Raw genomic sequence first — 16,627 nt, 5'->3', positions numbered from 1 at the left:
GAAATTAAAATCTATAGTCATATGAAAAATTACTCTAAATCACTATTGATTAGAGAAATGCAAATCAAAACAACTCTGAGGTACTACATCATACCTATCAGATTGGCCAACATGACAAACAGGAAAACGATAAATGCTGGAGAAGATGTGGGAAAATTGGAACACTAATACATGGTTGGTGGAATTGTGAAATGATCCAACCATTTTGGAGAACAATGTGAAACTATGCCCGAAGGGCTATAAAAATGTACATACCTTTTGACTCAGCAATACTACTTCTAGGGCTATATCCCAAAGAGATCATAAAAACGGGAAGAGAACCCACAAGTACTAAAGTATTTATAGCAGCTCTTTTAGTGGGGGCAAAGAATTGGAAATTGAGGGGATGCCCATCAACTGGGGAATGGCTGAACAAATTTTGGTGTATGAATGTAATGGAATACGATTGTGCTATAAGAAATGATAAGCAAGCAGACTTCAGAAAAACCTGGAAAGACTTGTATGGACTGATGCTGAGTGAAGTGAGCAGAACCAGGAGAACACTGTACACAATGACAGCCACACTGTGCGATGACTAACTTTGACAGACTTAGCCCTTCTCAGCAATGCAAGGATCTAAGACATCTCCAAAAGTCTCATGAATGCTATCCATATCCAGAGACAGCAACTTTGGAATTTGAATGCAGATCAAAGCATACTATTTGTTCTTTTTTTCTCTTCTGTTTTGTTTCTTCTTTCTTCTGGTTCCTCCTACTGGTTCTAACTCTTCTTTACAACATGACTAATGTGAAAATATGTTTAAAAGCAATGTATATGTAGAGCCTACATCAGACTTCATGCAGTCTTGGGCAGGAGGGAAGGGGAGAAAAATTTAAAACTCAAAACCTTATGGAAGTGATTTCTGAAAACTGAAAATAAATTAATTTTTAAAAAAATGCTTGCTGAAATGATTACTAACACAACAGCTGGTATTCTTATTGCACTCTGAGGTTTAACAAGTGTTTTACAAATACCTCACTTAAAAAACAAGAGCTGTAGGGCAGCTTAGTGGCACAGTGGATAGAGCACCGGCCCTGAAGTCAGGAGGACCTGAGTTCAAATCCGGCCTCTGATCAAACACTCGACACATACTAGATGTGTCACCTTGGGCAAGTCACTTAACCCCGATTGCCTCATCTTAAAAAAAAAAAAAAAAAGAACTGCAAAATATCAGCATGTTTGAAATCATACTGTTTAGTTCATTTTATGCTTCTATTTAATGTGATTACAAAACTAGTATAAAACAACAAATATTTAAATAATACATATTAAAGAAAAAGACACCCAAGTATAAAAAATAAGTACTTAAGCAATTCAACTTGGGAAGAAATTTAAGAAAAACAGCTTACAAGTATAATAGCACTTTTGAAGGTTTGGAAATTATATTCCTCAAAAACACTCTGTAAACAAGGCAATGAAAATATTAGCCCCATTTTGAAGATAAATAAACTGAGGACAGGAAGTTGTGACTGCTCAAGATCATGCAATTATATAGCAGAGAGAAGATTCAAACCTCTTTTGTACCTCCAAATCCAGTTCTCTTAGCAAAATATGAAGAGAATTGTAGAACTAAAGTGTCTCTGCCAGTGACCAACAGAGAACTCTGTGAAGAGCCCAGCAACTCCAATGTGATTATCATTCTGAATAATATTCTATGTACATGGATCAAAATGAGGAAGACACCTATGGTAAGAAAACCAATTAGGAGACTATCTCACTAGTCTTGGAAACAAGTGATAAAGGCCTAATCTAGGGCAGTGATTGTGTAAATAAGAGTATTCATAAGGTTTAAGTAAGAAATATCATGAGGGTTAAAACATAGTTTGACAAAGGACTGAATATGTGGGGTAAGGGAGAATAGGCAGTTAAGAATAATTAGAAGGGGGGCAGCTAGGTGGCACAGTGGATAGAGCACCGCCTCTGAAGTCAGGAGGACCTGAGTTCAAATTCTGCCTCAGACTAAAACACTTGACACTTACTAGCTTTGTGACCCTGGGCAAGTCACTTAACTCCAATTGCCTTTAAAAAAAAAAAAAGAATAAGTAGAAAGTTACAATCCGGAATGACTTAAAAGGATGGTGGTGGCACCCTTCATAGTTATTAGGGAGGTTAAAAAGGGTGGATTGAAGGGGAAAGATGAGTTGTTTTAGACATGTCAAATTTGAAATACATAAAGGACAACCAGTTGAAATGGTCCAAAAGGTAGCTGGTGATGTGTGACTGGAGCTTAGGAAAGGGCTAGGGATAGATATAATTATCAGAGATTATTACACAACTATACCCATTTGGAATTGATGAGGTCACTAAGTGAAAGAGTACAGCAAGAAAGAGAAGAGTCTAGGATATCACCTTAAGACACACCTACAGGCCAGAAGGCATGATACGGAAGATGAACCAGCGAAGACTGAGACAGACAGGAGAACCAAGCGAGAGTAACATGACAAAACGCAGAGATGAGTGGGTATACATAAGAGAACAACGTAATTTTGGAAAGAGCTATTTCAATTGAGCAATGAAGTTAGAAGCCAATTTGTAATAGGATTAGAAGAGATTGAGAGAAGTTGGGACAAAGGGGGTAGGAAAGGTATTTTAACTAATTTGACTGAGGAGATAAGAGAACAGCTTAAGGAGACTGCAGGATCAAATGAGGATTAGGGAAACAAACCAGACAGGAATCAAGTCATATCGAGATAGCTGGAGCACATAAAATTCCCTGGATTCACCGTGCTAAGTTTAGTATTTCTTAGTCCATGCTTGTATAGACCACCAAAGGGCAATTAAGAACCAGAAAATTAGCTCCCCCTCAAAAAAGCCCAGATCTTTAACAGAACTTTCAAGCATTCTTTGAAGTATTACAACGTATAAAGAGCACTAAGCTTAGCTTTAGGAAGACCTGACCTTGAATCCAGCTTTGGACACGAGTAACTTAACTTCTCTGAGAATAAGTTTATTTACCAGCAAAATAAGGGTAATAACAGGATCTAGTTCACAAGGTTATGGTGAGAATCAAATAAAATATTCTATGCAAAGAGCTTTAAGGTTGACTTATATAAAGCTTATCTATAATTCCTGCTAGAAAAGACCAAAATTTAGTTTAAGTTTGAAATGAAAACTAGAAAGATAAATTCATTTGAGCATTCAAAGGGAATATATACATCGAAGACAGGCTTATATTCTAATAAGAGTAGAAGAAATAAGTGTACCTTTAGAAGCCTAAAGGGTCAAAGAGGAGAAATAAATAAGATGGGGAGGAGAGTAGAGGGGTGATAATCCTTTTTGATAGTATTAAAAATAAATGGAAAGAAAAAGAAACATACTAGGGAACAAAGGAAAAGGAAGGGGAAGTTGTTCATCTCAACAAAATGGAATATCTAAGATTAAAAAAATATGGAAATATAGAGGAAAGGATGAATCTCACTTTCATCTGAAGTAAAGGACAGTTGAACATACTCATACATTAAGAGTCTGGTGTAGAAATACATTAAACTCAAAAGAAAATAGGTACAGACAAGACAGGGAGAAAGAAGGGTTAGATTAGTTGTAAGTAAAACAAAATACCAAGTTGGAGGCATGAAGGGACAATTAAAATTGTATTTAAGTTAAAGGAAGAAGAGTAGAAGCACAGAAACACATAAATATCACTCACATCATCCTTCTTCGTAAAGAGGAAGAAGCAGAGGAAAAGGAAAAAAGTACAAGAGAGAGGCACATAATTACAATCAATACCGTGATATGGGAGGGTTCTCTGGGAGGGAAAAGAAAAAGGAAAAACTTTTAAGCCATGTTAAAACAAAAGCTATTAATAAAAAATGTCATTACTTTGAAGGCGAATGGGTTGAACTCAAACCTTCATAGATGAAATAAGAAGGCAAAATCCCATTAGAATGTTAGCACATCATCATAAAGCCCCTTCTAATCATTCATATAAAGTTACTTTTCTAGAGTACTTTTGTATTTCAAAAACTCTATTCAGCCCTAGTCTTTTCCTCAAAAATCCTTCAAAAGTCCTCTAGTCCATTAAAGGTTAGTTTTCTTCCTTGTAGGATTATACCACTTTGCAGAGTATTATTCTTGGCTGTAAAACCAGCTCTTTCGCCTTATGGAATATTACATTCTGTAATGGAATACCATTGTTCTATAAGAAATGATGAGCAGGTGGATTTCAGAAAAACCTGGAAAGACTTACATGAACAGATGCTGAGTGAAGTGAGCAGAACCAGGAGAACATTATACACAAAAAGCACCATGTGATGAACAACTATGATAGACTTAGCTTTCCTCAGCAATACAATGATCTAAGATAATTCCAAAAGACCCATGATGGAAAATGCTATCTACATCCAGAGAAAATCTATAGAGTCTGAATGTATATTGAAGCACACTATTTTCATTTTTTCTTTCTTGTGGTTTTTCCCTTTTGTTCTGATTGTTCTTTCACAACATGCCTAATGCTGAAATATATTTAACACGATTATACATGTGTAACCTACATCAGAGTGCTTGCTGTCTTGGGGAGAAGAAGGGAAAGGAAGGAACAAAATTTGGTACTAAAAATCTTACAAAAATGAATGTTCAAAACTACCTTTGAATGTAACTAGGGAAAAAAATACTATTGAGTATAAAAAAATAAAAAGAAACAGAAGAAAAAAAAGAATATTGTATTCCAAGAATTTATAGGCTATGATCCTAACTTGACAAGAGACTTGAACTATTTCTTCTTTCTAGGATGCCTGCAATATTTCTTTGATGTTTTTTTCTGGTTTTTACCTAGAACTTCTCTTTTGAGGAATTCTTTCAAGAAGCAATCAATGGATTCTATATTCACTTTGCCCTCTAGTTCTAATATGAGATTTAGGCAGGTTTCATTTGTTATTTTCTAAAATAGTGTTGGTCAGCCTTTTTTTGGTCATAATTTTCAGGGGGCAAAAGATGGTGTCCAATGAGCTTAATTTAAACTCCTTTTTCTCCTTTTCCAGGTTGGTTGTTCTAATTACCAGGTATCTTATTTTTCACCTTTTTTTTAATCTTATGATTTTGTTCACTTTCTCTATTCTAGTCATTGATTTGTTTGGTTTACTTTAGTATTCCAGAAGTCTCTTACTTGGATAAGGTTTGTCACACTTTTTCCAATTTTTCCTCCACTGTTTCAATCTTTTTTTTTTTAATCTTTTGTGTCACATTTCTAAGTAGTCATGTAGTCCTTTTTGAAAATCTATTTTCCCCTTTGAGTAGCTTATAATCATTATGGATTTACTCTCTTTATTGGGAATCTTTAGATTTACAATAATTTTTATACTGCTTGTTGTTTTCTTTGACTTACTCATCTCTTCAGCTTTAGTTCCTGAAATGAGTCTTTGTGACAAAGCCAAGTCCTCCTGCCTACAGGACTTTTGCATTGGAGGGGCTGGCCCTGAGGCTCACCTATATAACATAAGTTTCTGCAATTGATACCCACCTACATGGATTATGTTCCCCTGTATTTTTGAAGTTCATAGTCCTGGATTTTTTGGGCCTTGTATGTCATCTCAAGACAGAGAACTAAGGTCTTTGGAGCATGAACTATCCCAGTCTAAGCACCCTACTCCATAGGGCTTCCAAGATTCCCATCCTGGTGCTTTCTGTCTTCCCTGATTCTTTTTTGGACAGACTTCTGCCTTTGCTACCTCTAAACATAGAGTGGGAACTCTATCTGTGGAATGTCACTGGTCAGGCTAGGAAGGTGAACCCTTAGAAGTTTTAATCCCCACAGCCGAGAAAAATGGAGCACCACCTGAAATGAAACCAATCAATACCATCTCCTTTTCCTGTAGGCAGTTACCTAAATTAAAATGCAGTTCCTTCTATTTAGCGGCAGTCTCCAGAATCCAAGCCATTAAGAACTGCCTGTATCAAAGTCCCCTTTAAACACTACAGTAAAAAACGGGTCATCTGTCAGTACAGATAAAGGATTAGCTAGCCAGTAGCCATGTCCTTCCCAATATGAGTCACCCCTAAGAATGTTATTATTAAATTCATCAAACACGTTCATACTTCAAATCCATAGGGAAAGGAATCATTACTGCCACATCACATGCTAATGGTAATGGCAGATCTAGAACTGAGTTCAGCTATCATCTTCTAAGTCTGAATGTTTCCAACATGCTGAAGATATGCTCACTGTAGGGCAACACTAAAATATAAATTCCCTATCAAATCAGGACACAAGCTCCCCTTTTCTGCTGGTTGATCATCCAATGCAAATTACTATACAAAGTTAAAAGCAACCCTCATGTAACTTTAAGTCTCCCTATAATGGTGACATCAAAATTTCAATGCCACTGTAGGTAATTCTAAATCGACCTATAAAAACAATCTTTATCCTTGTGATTCATGAAAATACCCTGAAAAAATGTTCTTTAGAGCTGCTTTGTATCTACAACTCTCGATGCTTTACAGAAATGCTAAAAAGCACAGATGGCCTTAACTGTTAAGTTTTTAAAGGAAATAAAATGGTCTGAGACCTATGAATAGAAAAACTAATCACATAAAAAACATATCAGAGACTAAACTAGGTGAAGAGCTAGTACCATCCTGTAAAATTAGTGATTTATAGTTTGGAAGAGTGGAGTATCACATAGAAGCAACTATCTTTAACTTTGAAAATGGACTTCTGGGTAAAGAGTTACATTCCCAAAGTAGCTATGCCTTCTGTGACTGAAGAAAGAAAAGAATTTAGAACATAAAAAATCAGGTAAGAATAACTAAGGCAAATCACAGAATATGCTTTTAAGGAATATTTTTATAAAATGGGAATGACCATTTTCAGGATATTTTCAGAAATATGTCATGGAAATAAAAAAAAGTAAGCTCCACAACTTAAAGTAACAAAGACATACATGCAATTAGAATCAAGCTAAGATAAAGAAGCAGCTGTTTCCTATAATACCCATTCTGTAAGGCCTTTACAATGGAACCCAAATAAGAAAACTGAATTCTTCTATGCCACAAGGGTTCCAAAGATGAAGAATATAATCATATTATCCCCTTAGATGAATCAAAGCACATTTACCCTATCAGATTGCAAGGTCTGGGGACTGCTTGTATTAGAGAAGTCTACCTGTGCTTGAATACAGCCCATTTCACACAAAAAAAGAAAAGATGGCAATATCACAGCAATCATTTAGAAAAGAAAATTCACCTTAGAAACATTAATAACTGAGAACTTCCATAGGAAAAGTACTTATAAAAGCAGTTTTTACACTCAAACGTTACCCCAAAACAAGAGTCAAAGTGTCAAAAGTATAAAGTCATCATAATTTAACACCTGCTACGTGGGAACAACAATGATTTAATGTAACTATCTTCCATCTACATATTTTTCTTTTTCCAGAATACCCATTTTACCACTGTGACACAAAGGCATAAAACTGCTAAGAAAACCTACCACCACCTAGAATTGCCTATAAAGCAGCAAAAAGATGTTATTTTTTGTCAAGTATAAATGTCCCTAACTAAAAAGCCAAAGGAAATCGTCCCAAATTGCATTACATCCTACAATAACCTAAAAATATTTTATCCATAAGCAAGTACAAATAACTACTACTTGTGCATCAGTCATTCTAGATGTCATAGATAAAAACATACTCCCTGGCAGTCTGCTCATGCCGTCCACTTGCCCTCAGAATTTTGCTCTTCTACTGAAGGTCACAAAGTTTCGAAAAGCAAGTTAATGGGGAGGGGGGGGGAGAATTCCAGTGTAGGGAATTCACCAGCAGAAAACATTCCTGTCAATGAATGACAACAGATACTCAGCACCTTAAGGAGTTTCCTTGGGTGCTAACAAACTCAATGACTAGTCCAGGGTCCCATAGTCATACATGTCAGAGGCAGAAAAGGGCACTAAACACATTGACTCTGGGCTGGTCCTCTGCCCACTCAATATCACAATGTTGCAGAGCAAATATACAATGTTTAACTGAAAACTATTTTCAACATAAAATAATTTAATGAAACAGTTTTTTAAGAACATACTTATTTCATAGCAATTAGGGGGATTGGGCGATAAAGAGATATAGAAAAAGGCAAAAGCAGAGAAAAGTGTAAGTAAAAGAGGAGGAAAGAGTGAGGAAGAGAAATGGAAGGAGAGATAAAGTGAGAAAAGCAGTTTCTGAAGTGAGCATACAAGTTCTTGTTCATGTGTCAACTAACTAAAAAAAAAGACAGCTCTTAAAATTGCTAGTTACCCATAAACCTTTAGGCTTCTCCCTTTTTCTCTCTTTTTCTTGTTATTTATGTTTTTACATCAAATTCATTTGCAAATATTCATTTCCCTCCCCACAGAGCAATTTATTTTAAGCAAATGGCTTCTCTCCCAATGAAACATGAAGCCACATTTAAAAAAAAAGAACACACACACAAAAAAACACAAAAACCACATATCAAGGCAAGAATCATATCCAGCCTCCAGAAAGAGAATCTCCACTTCATCAAATCCATCTCTATTTATTTATATATGTACTAATAAACAAGTGATTTAGAATACTAAGAAGGCAGAAGTAAAATAGGTTTAAAATACTGTACAACACCTCAACATGAAGAAAAGGAAACTTAAGTCAACTTCAATCCAGTCCTGCAGATAATAATTGTGCCATATGCCATGAACTATAAGGAGTACTTAAATCCTGAGTTTAAAAGGCAAAATATTTCAAAAGTTCATTAACATGACAATCTTTAAATACAAAAATGCACTACTCCTTCAGATGCCATAAAAAAATCTTGTCTTCCATAAATTAAAATGTTCCTATCAATCCACTATCTGCATAGCATCAGTTTTTCCAAATGAGAAGCAACGATTTTGTAGTGATCCATTAAAATGTTCTTGTGCATTAACATTTTCTTGTCCATTCGTGCTAAAGAGCACGAAAGTTTAAGACTAGCTATAGTTAAGGATATAGTTTATGCTTATACAATACAGTGGTTTAAACAGGGACTAAAAACCTACAGCCCAAGACATTACCAGCTGCACAGTCTAAAGCATTTGTACAAGTTAGGTATAAACTAAACATTAAGCAGCCTTTTGTTTGTCAGAGAATACCAAAGCCTAAACTTTGGTAAACAAAGTTACACTGAAACTAGGAAAAAATTAGTATTACCTTGCCTCATCAGCATTAACTGATGTTCATGTCTAGCAGCTTCCATTTCTGCCTCTAGTTTCTCTTTGGCTTCTCTGATATTTCTGTCAACCTGCTCCCGCTGCTGCTTTTCCATTTCGTCCAGAGCCTTCCATCGTGATGCATACTCAAATTCAAATGTCCCAGGTTGAGCAAACCGGGGAGGCTGTTCTCTTTCCCTAAAATAAAATAATATTTAAAAACATACACAGATAGGCTTATATTTTAAAAGGTTGTACTAATAAAATGCTTTCCTCAAAAATGCTGCTTCTGATTTTTAATTCAAATCCATTTATATACAGGTAGCTCTCAAATTATGAACTGATCTTGGCTTTCTACAAATTTGATTTTTGAACTTGGAAAAGACTTTCTATAGAAACTAAGTCACAATTGGTAATTAGGATTTTAAGCTGGCAGACATACCTAATTAATCACAACATATCTGAAGCATAATACTATTTTTCAACTAGCACTAACAATTACAACCTATTTCTATGGGAATATCTATTTCCTGTCTCAACTAAGTATGGCAGGAAGACATTTTCCACCTCGCTTAGCAGCAAGAATGCCATTTGCTCACAAACTACTCCCAACAATCATCCTAAGAACAGAATAAGGGACCCAATCGGTTTATATATTTCTTCAACTCACTAAGACCTAAGTCAAACTAGAGCTTCTATTCATTAGATATGCATTACCCATTTAAATTACTAAACAGGAAAACAAAAGTAATAAAAGTAAAATACTAATTCACTCGGCATTCTGCAAGGTAGAAATTCCTGTTAACTGGCACACCTGCACATCAATACGCAAAATGATTTTCATAATGATCAAAGCATTCTATTATCCTGAAGTGACTATGAATCGAATAAAGATTAAAGTGTCTTCAATATAGTTTGCACTAAATGTACTTAATCCTACTCTAGTTCTCTGAAAATCTGGCAGTCCAATGGGATGTGTAAATAACTCCATATTAACCAAATTATCTGATTAACCAACTATGTAGTATGTCAAAGAGTGTAATGAAAAACAACATTAGTTGCTTTTTTCAAATAGCTTACTTGTGATATTGTTGTGTCTTCTGCATTAATTTCTCTGGTAGTCCATCTTCATCATCAAACTGTTCCATGGGCTCCACAATGACTGGCCGAGGTGTCCTGGGGGTATGCAACATTTTTAAAAATGTAACTGAAGGTACCTAAAATGACCTTTCTCTGAGAAATTTACTTTGTTTTATGGAAATTTTCTTATCAACACATTTATTATTCTAGTATCTTAGAAGAACCATGTTAAAAAAAATAAAAAATTTTGTTCAGATTTACATGGGCACTAAATTCTTCAAGGTGCATTAGAAACATTTTTATAATAATTATATTTCTCTTTCTGGTGGTTCCTCCTATTGGTTCTAATTTTTACTTACAACATCACTAATGCAAAAATATATTTAATAGGAATGTATATGTATAGCCTATGTCAGATTGTGTGCCATCTTGGAAAGGGTGGTGGGGAGGAAGGGGGAGAAAAATTTCAAACTCAAAAGCATATGGAAGTGACTGTTGATTAATCAAAATAAATTAATAAAAAATTTTAAAAAATAAAACAATTAATTATAACAAGTTTTTTTTATTAGCATTAGATATTTGTTTTTACAATAAGGATATATATTTCTTTTCTTATAGCTGTCCTAACCCACCACCATAGCATATTTTGTTATTTCACAGCTCACTGATGAATTTTTCCATTTCTGGTCAGCTGATCTTACTGTGTATAATTATTCACAACATTAATAGTAATAACAAATTTCCTTCATATGTAATGCAAAAAATTATTTGGAGTAACTGACACCCAAGAGGATCACCACAAAGTTAAATTTATTATATACTCTTCCACATTCCTAAGTTAACTCTCCATCCCTAAACTATACTCAAATACGTATTTAATAATAGTTTTTTTAAGTAATACCTCCACATCTTTCCTGGCATAAAATCTACACATCTCTGTTCAAAGGCCAAATCTGTAAACCAAAAATCTGGGAATCTACAACACAAACCAACCAATTTTGCATACAGCAGAAAAGCAATCAATAAATATTTGTATGATTGGTAATAATTCTCTGGACACAAAATCCTCACTCTTTCAGATCCAAATTCATAACACAAAGCATGAGGCCCTATACTATCATTTGATCTCTATCTTAACCGTTCAGCAGGATAAGAAAGTATTTTCCTCCTTCCTCGTAAAAACCACTTGCTGTTCCCAAGGTCCAGAATTCAAGCTATAACTATTAGATAACTCAAATATATTGAGCATTAAAAATGGCTTTGGTGAACTAATCCGGGAGCCCTAAGGACTGCAAGTAACAATAATCGGAGCCCTAAAGACTGCAAGTAACAATAATCGCTAAGCATTTCTTAAGCACCTATTATGTGTGAAGCACTATGATAAGCACTTTTAAATTGGAAAAAAGACTCATTCCCAAACAACTAAATTTTAAGCTGCTTTCTTCAAAAAGAATTTCAGCTTTCCACAACAGCATATCCAAAATATTTGTCAAATGCTTTTCCAAAACACAGACCAACTATATTGACAGCATTACCTACCTGTTAGGTTAACATTTCTCCTTGAAGCCTTACTCAACAAACCTAGAAATCTAGATTCTCCTCTGAAATTCTCTAACATTTATTTATAGCACTCATTTATTAATTTTGCACAATTACTTTGCACCATTATTTATTTTGAGTAACATATCCTGTTTGTATTATTATTTATTTTTTGAGTAATATGTTCTGGTTCCTAAGATGATGAGGATTGGCAGCTAGGTGACTTAGTAGACAGTGTTGGACTTGGGAATCAATCCCATTTATTAGCTATATGACTCAGGGAAAGTCATTTAACATTTAAAAACCTGTTTTCTCATCTGTAAAAATCAGAAAAATAATAGCAACTATTTCAGAGAACAGTTGTGAAGGCGAGCTTCACAAACATGTTATTATGATTATTAAGAAATACTCATGATCAAGAAAATAATATACTTTGAGCAAACAAGTACAAAATCTGCATGTACGTAAAAGAATTAGAAAAATAAGATGGCAAATCTCATAAAAGGTAAAATCTGCCTTACTAGATAAAATTAACAAAGATATCCTACTAGGAAAGCCTAATGACAAAACATAAGACAAGAGGCTAAGTTTAAGAGATCTGACAAATCTTTAAACACAGAGAAAAGGGAAAAAAGAGAGAACAACAATTTGGTTGGATCAATAACTGTTCAAAAGCCTGAAAAATTAAGTACTAATGAAAAATACAAATAAATACTGCGGAAATTCCATCCCCAATAACTGTGCAGGGCAGTCAATTTATTTTTACTGTAGTGTACTTTTATTATGCAGGGGCAGCCAGGTGGCACAGTGGTGCTGGACGTGGAGTCAAAAAGACCCAAGTTCAAATCCAGCCTCAGACACTTACTAGCTGTGTGACGCTGAGCTATTCACTTAACCTTGATTGCCTCAGTTTCTCATCTATAAAGTGAAATGGGGAAGGAAATGGCAAAATTTTGCCAAAAAAACCTCAAAAGGGATCCCAAAGAGTAAGACAACTGGAAAAAAAAACGACTAAACAACAAACAACAATTTTATTAAGCAGGTTAAGTTACATTATAATCACATTGTTTTGTTGTATTAAAATATTTTAAAAATTCAACACTAAATACCTAATTTCCAGTCAGCAGGAGTTATAAACACAACAACTGACATCCAGTCTTTCCAGTGCAAATTTAAATAAAAAGCTATACTGAAGACGCAGAAGAACAAAGTAAGGATTACAGCACACACCTCTCTACTCTGCTTGTTTTGCCTGTGCCTAGTAGGCAAACACAAAATTCTCTTTCTTCCTTTCTCATAAACTGCTCTTTCAAAAGAACTCAGTTCCAAATAACCAATTTACATTTTTTAAATTGGTATTTTCAGAAAGGATTTCAACTTTGATCACCTTTTCAAGGTGTTAAAAAAATACAAGCACAGGATGGCATGTTTGAGATAAAAATGCAGGATAGAAAAATAAAAGCGAGGTTCTGATCTAAATACAAAGAAAGAGAGCAGATTATCACAATATATTAAGGAAACACAACTAAACCAAGTTGAATAATGATGCTTTCCAAAATAATTTGGTCAGACATTTTAAATTTTAAATAGATAGAACATGTATATGTTGCTCTGGGGCGTATGTAATATATCTAGAATAATGGGGGTGCATACAATGTGAAATAAAAAAAGATTTAGCAGATATGAAGTATGTGATAGGAATATACATGAGATCAGTACGACAAGAAATAAAGAAAAATGATGAAGTGTGGAATATTTGAACACAGGTATTGAGATGAGCAAAAATGTTAACAGAAGGTAACAAGGAACACAAAGGGGAAGGAAAAAGAATAAGATACCTTAAGTGGAGCATAGTAAGTATTTGGTGGGAGTGAGAGAATGGGACTTAAATAGTTTGAAATGGATAAAGCATTAGAAATGTTAGGGGAACAGGGCAGGGTGCAGAATCCAGAACGCACAGGGAGTACTCCAAGCATCCCTTTCTCACCAAAAGCTAGATTATTTACTGATGTGATGGGTTTGAATTCCTAAGTATCCTTCCCCTCCTTCATTCAACCTTCTCTAGCAGAAGACAGAAAGGATCAAATTAAAATAGGTGATAATACCTTACCAAAGCAAGGTTGAAATGAGATAAAGGTTGTTTAACCTAGAACGAAAAGGCAACCCAGAGAACTAATGATGAAGTCAAGATGCAAAAGGAAATATGCATTTCTGGATATGACCAGTGTGAGAATCTGGTTTTACTTAACTACAAATAATTGTTACAACAGTTCTGATATTCTTATGTTTTCCTAATTGCAAAGGGAGGTGGAAAAGGAGAAAATTAATTATAAAAATAATTAATTCAAAAAGGATCAAAACAAAGGACAATGCCTACCTGACATAAAAAAAAAGATAAAATGAATTTGATTAAATGAAAGCATGAGTTAGACTGAAAAAACAAACTTTCAAACCATAATCAATTTGGAACTTCTGAGAGAGCATGATTTTCTTCTCTGGAGATTAAAATTACAAAATTTTAAGACCTAGAAAGAGCAGGAAGAGACTGCAGAGGACATCTAGTACAACCCTCTCATTTTCCAAAGGAACTAAAGCACAGGAAAATCAGATGACTTGCTCAAGGTCACAAAAGTATTAACTGTCAAGAAGTGGACTTAAATGCCAGACAGCACTCTTTCTACTGTACCTTACTGATTTTTTCAAATTCCTACCATCTACCACTGTGAGCAGAGAGCTAATGCAGATTATCTCTTGATTTATCTTCTAGTTCTAGAATTCTAAGTTTTAGAAAGAAAGGAAAACGACCTACCTATAATCTCACCATAGTCCAATCATTTGGTTATTCTAAAAGCTACAGAAAATAGTTTGCCATTCATTAGTTCTGGGCTGTAATGAATTCTGTACAATGAAAATAAATCAATTTCTCCACAGAATGCAATTTTACGGTTAACACAGTGCCAGTTAAAATCTCTCATACAAGTTGTTCAAAAAGACATCCACAATCTTACACATCTATGCGAATTCTCATTATATTTTGGACACAAGATTTTGGACGTTTAGTGATACTTTCTGTACTGATTTTTCATTTTTTAAATAAATGTAAACAGCATGAGCATTTCCATGTATAAAGCAGAAAGAGGACTGTGCATGAAACAGTTAATTTCTACCACATGCAGCCTATTTTGAAGTTAACATAACAGTACCAACACATGCCCTGCTTATCCATGTTTCCTTCTGAACTTCTTTTAACTTTTTTTTGGCAACTCTATTACTACTAATCCATCATTCTCTCCCTACCCCCAACTTACTGAAGTTGACAATTTTTAACTAACTGAAAAAATTTATTCATCAACTAGCTATGGGTTTGGGTTTTTTTGAAATAATTTTGCTTCCTCTCCACCAGGACGTATCAAACTTATGGGTTCAAGGTTCACAAGCCCACAAAACTGCCCCAACCAAATTAAAATGTAACTAGGAAATGTTTAATGAAATAAATATACAATGTAACATAATGTTAATTTGTGGTTTTCTAAGTCAGTAGGCAGCTTGTGGTGGATCCCCCTCTCTCTGAGTTTGACATGAAGTTTATACTCTAGTTCCTGTTCCTGTCATTACTATAGCTAGAATGTCTGTCAGATAATAATGGCAACAAAAGGACTTTTTGCCTTACTCATATTATATACAGCGAAAATTACTGTTTCTCCATCAGATACAATGTCAGGTGTTGGTTACCAATGAATACTTTTATTAAAGAAAAGTCTTATTAAGGATAAGCCTTTTAATTACCCAGAAACTAAGAATCATCTTTTAATACCAGTATTTTTCTGGTGATTATTTTTATCTCTAAGTTACGGAACACTATCCTTAAGAGCGATGGAAAGGCACGTGATGGACCTGCACTGGCAACTATATATTACAAAAAAAGGGCAAAATTATACCGAAAAGATACAAATGATATAAAAGTAATGTTTGTACAAAAAAGAGGAGGCAGTCAAATAGCAAGAGTGAGGGAAAATCATAGCAGCCAGCTCCACTGCTGAGTAAAGATGCTATCCCTTGGTGGGTGGAAACTTAAAGGACAAATTTGGAAAAGGAAGGACAAAAATGGACATCTGTATCAAGAGAAGAAATAGCCACATCAGTAAATTCAGTGATTTATTGCATTATTGGGGTACCAAAAAAACATGTCATTTTCATTGTTATTAATACGTCAATACTGATTAATTCCTTTGTTTCTTTCACAAAACTGTATCGTCCTAAAGAACTATGATCTTCACTGAAACCTCTAGAGTCATCCATCCCATTGCTTTCATTCATCTTGACACTCTCTCCTTCTTATACGCCTCTTCCTCTTTCAATCTTCCTACAAAACACGCTGAGTTTTCAGATATGAGATGGGGATTAGGGATTTCACCTTTGATTTCAGCAATATAACTCCAAAATGAGCAAATTCCTCTACCAATAAATATATGGTATTAGAGTTGCCTAGATCAGTGTCATAAAACTCAAATGGAAATGTATCCCTGCTGACCACATACTGACTTAGAAAACCACAAATTAACATTAGTTATGTTATACTGAATTTTTACTTATTTTATTAAATATTTCCCAATTACATTTAAATCAGGTTCTTTGTCCAGGGTCACATCACCAGGATGACAGAGGCAGCACCTGAACCCAGGTCTTCCTGGATCCCCCTATTCAGCACACCATACTGCATTTATAGGTTTCAGCTAGCCAAAAAATAGTTTCTTTACCTTGCTACCCCTGAAGCCAGTTAGATCTGTCTAACCTGACTTTTACTTCTATCATTTTTTTACCAGTCACATTCAACTCAAC

General features: G+C 34.7%; 1 protein-coding gene across 1 annotated transcript in view; it reads right to left on the bottom strand.

The window, feature by feature from the left end:
* Positions 1 to 16,627, bottom strand: part of PSPC1 (paraspeckle component 1) — a 61,038-nt gene that overhangs the window by 35,583 nt on the left and 8,828 nt on the right. Inside the window, exons 3-4 of the mRNA XM_020968807.2 lie at positions 10,250 to 10,345; positions 9,171 to 9,367 (exon numbers count right to left, since the gene is read on the bottom strand). Of these exons, the coding sequence (XP_020824466.2) occupies positions 9,171 to 9,367; positions 10,250 to 10,345 (293 nt within the window). The remainder of the gene's footprint in view (positions 1 to 9,170; positions 9,368 to 10,249; positions 10,346 to 16,627) is intronic.

This window comes from Phascolarctos cinereus, unplaced genomic scaffold (genome assembly GCF_003287225.1).
Source record: "Phascolarctos cinereus isolate Bilbo 61053 unplaced genomic scaffold, phaCin_HiC Scaffold_726;HRSCAF=1367, whole genome shotgun sequence".
Lineage (NCBI taxonomy): Eukaryota > Metazoa > Chordata > Mammalia > Diprotodontia > Phascolarctidae > Phascolarctos > Phascolarctos cinereus.
The sequence above is the reverse complement of the archived record's forward strand: the minus strand, read 5'-3'. Positions and strand labels throughout refer to the sequence as shown.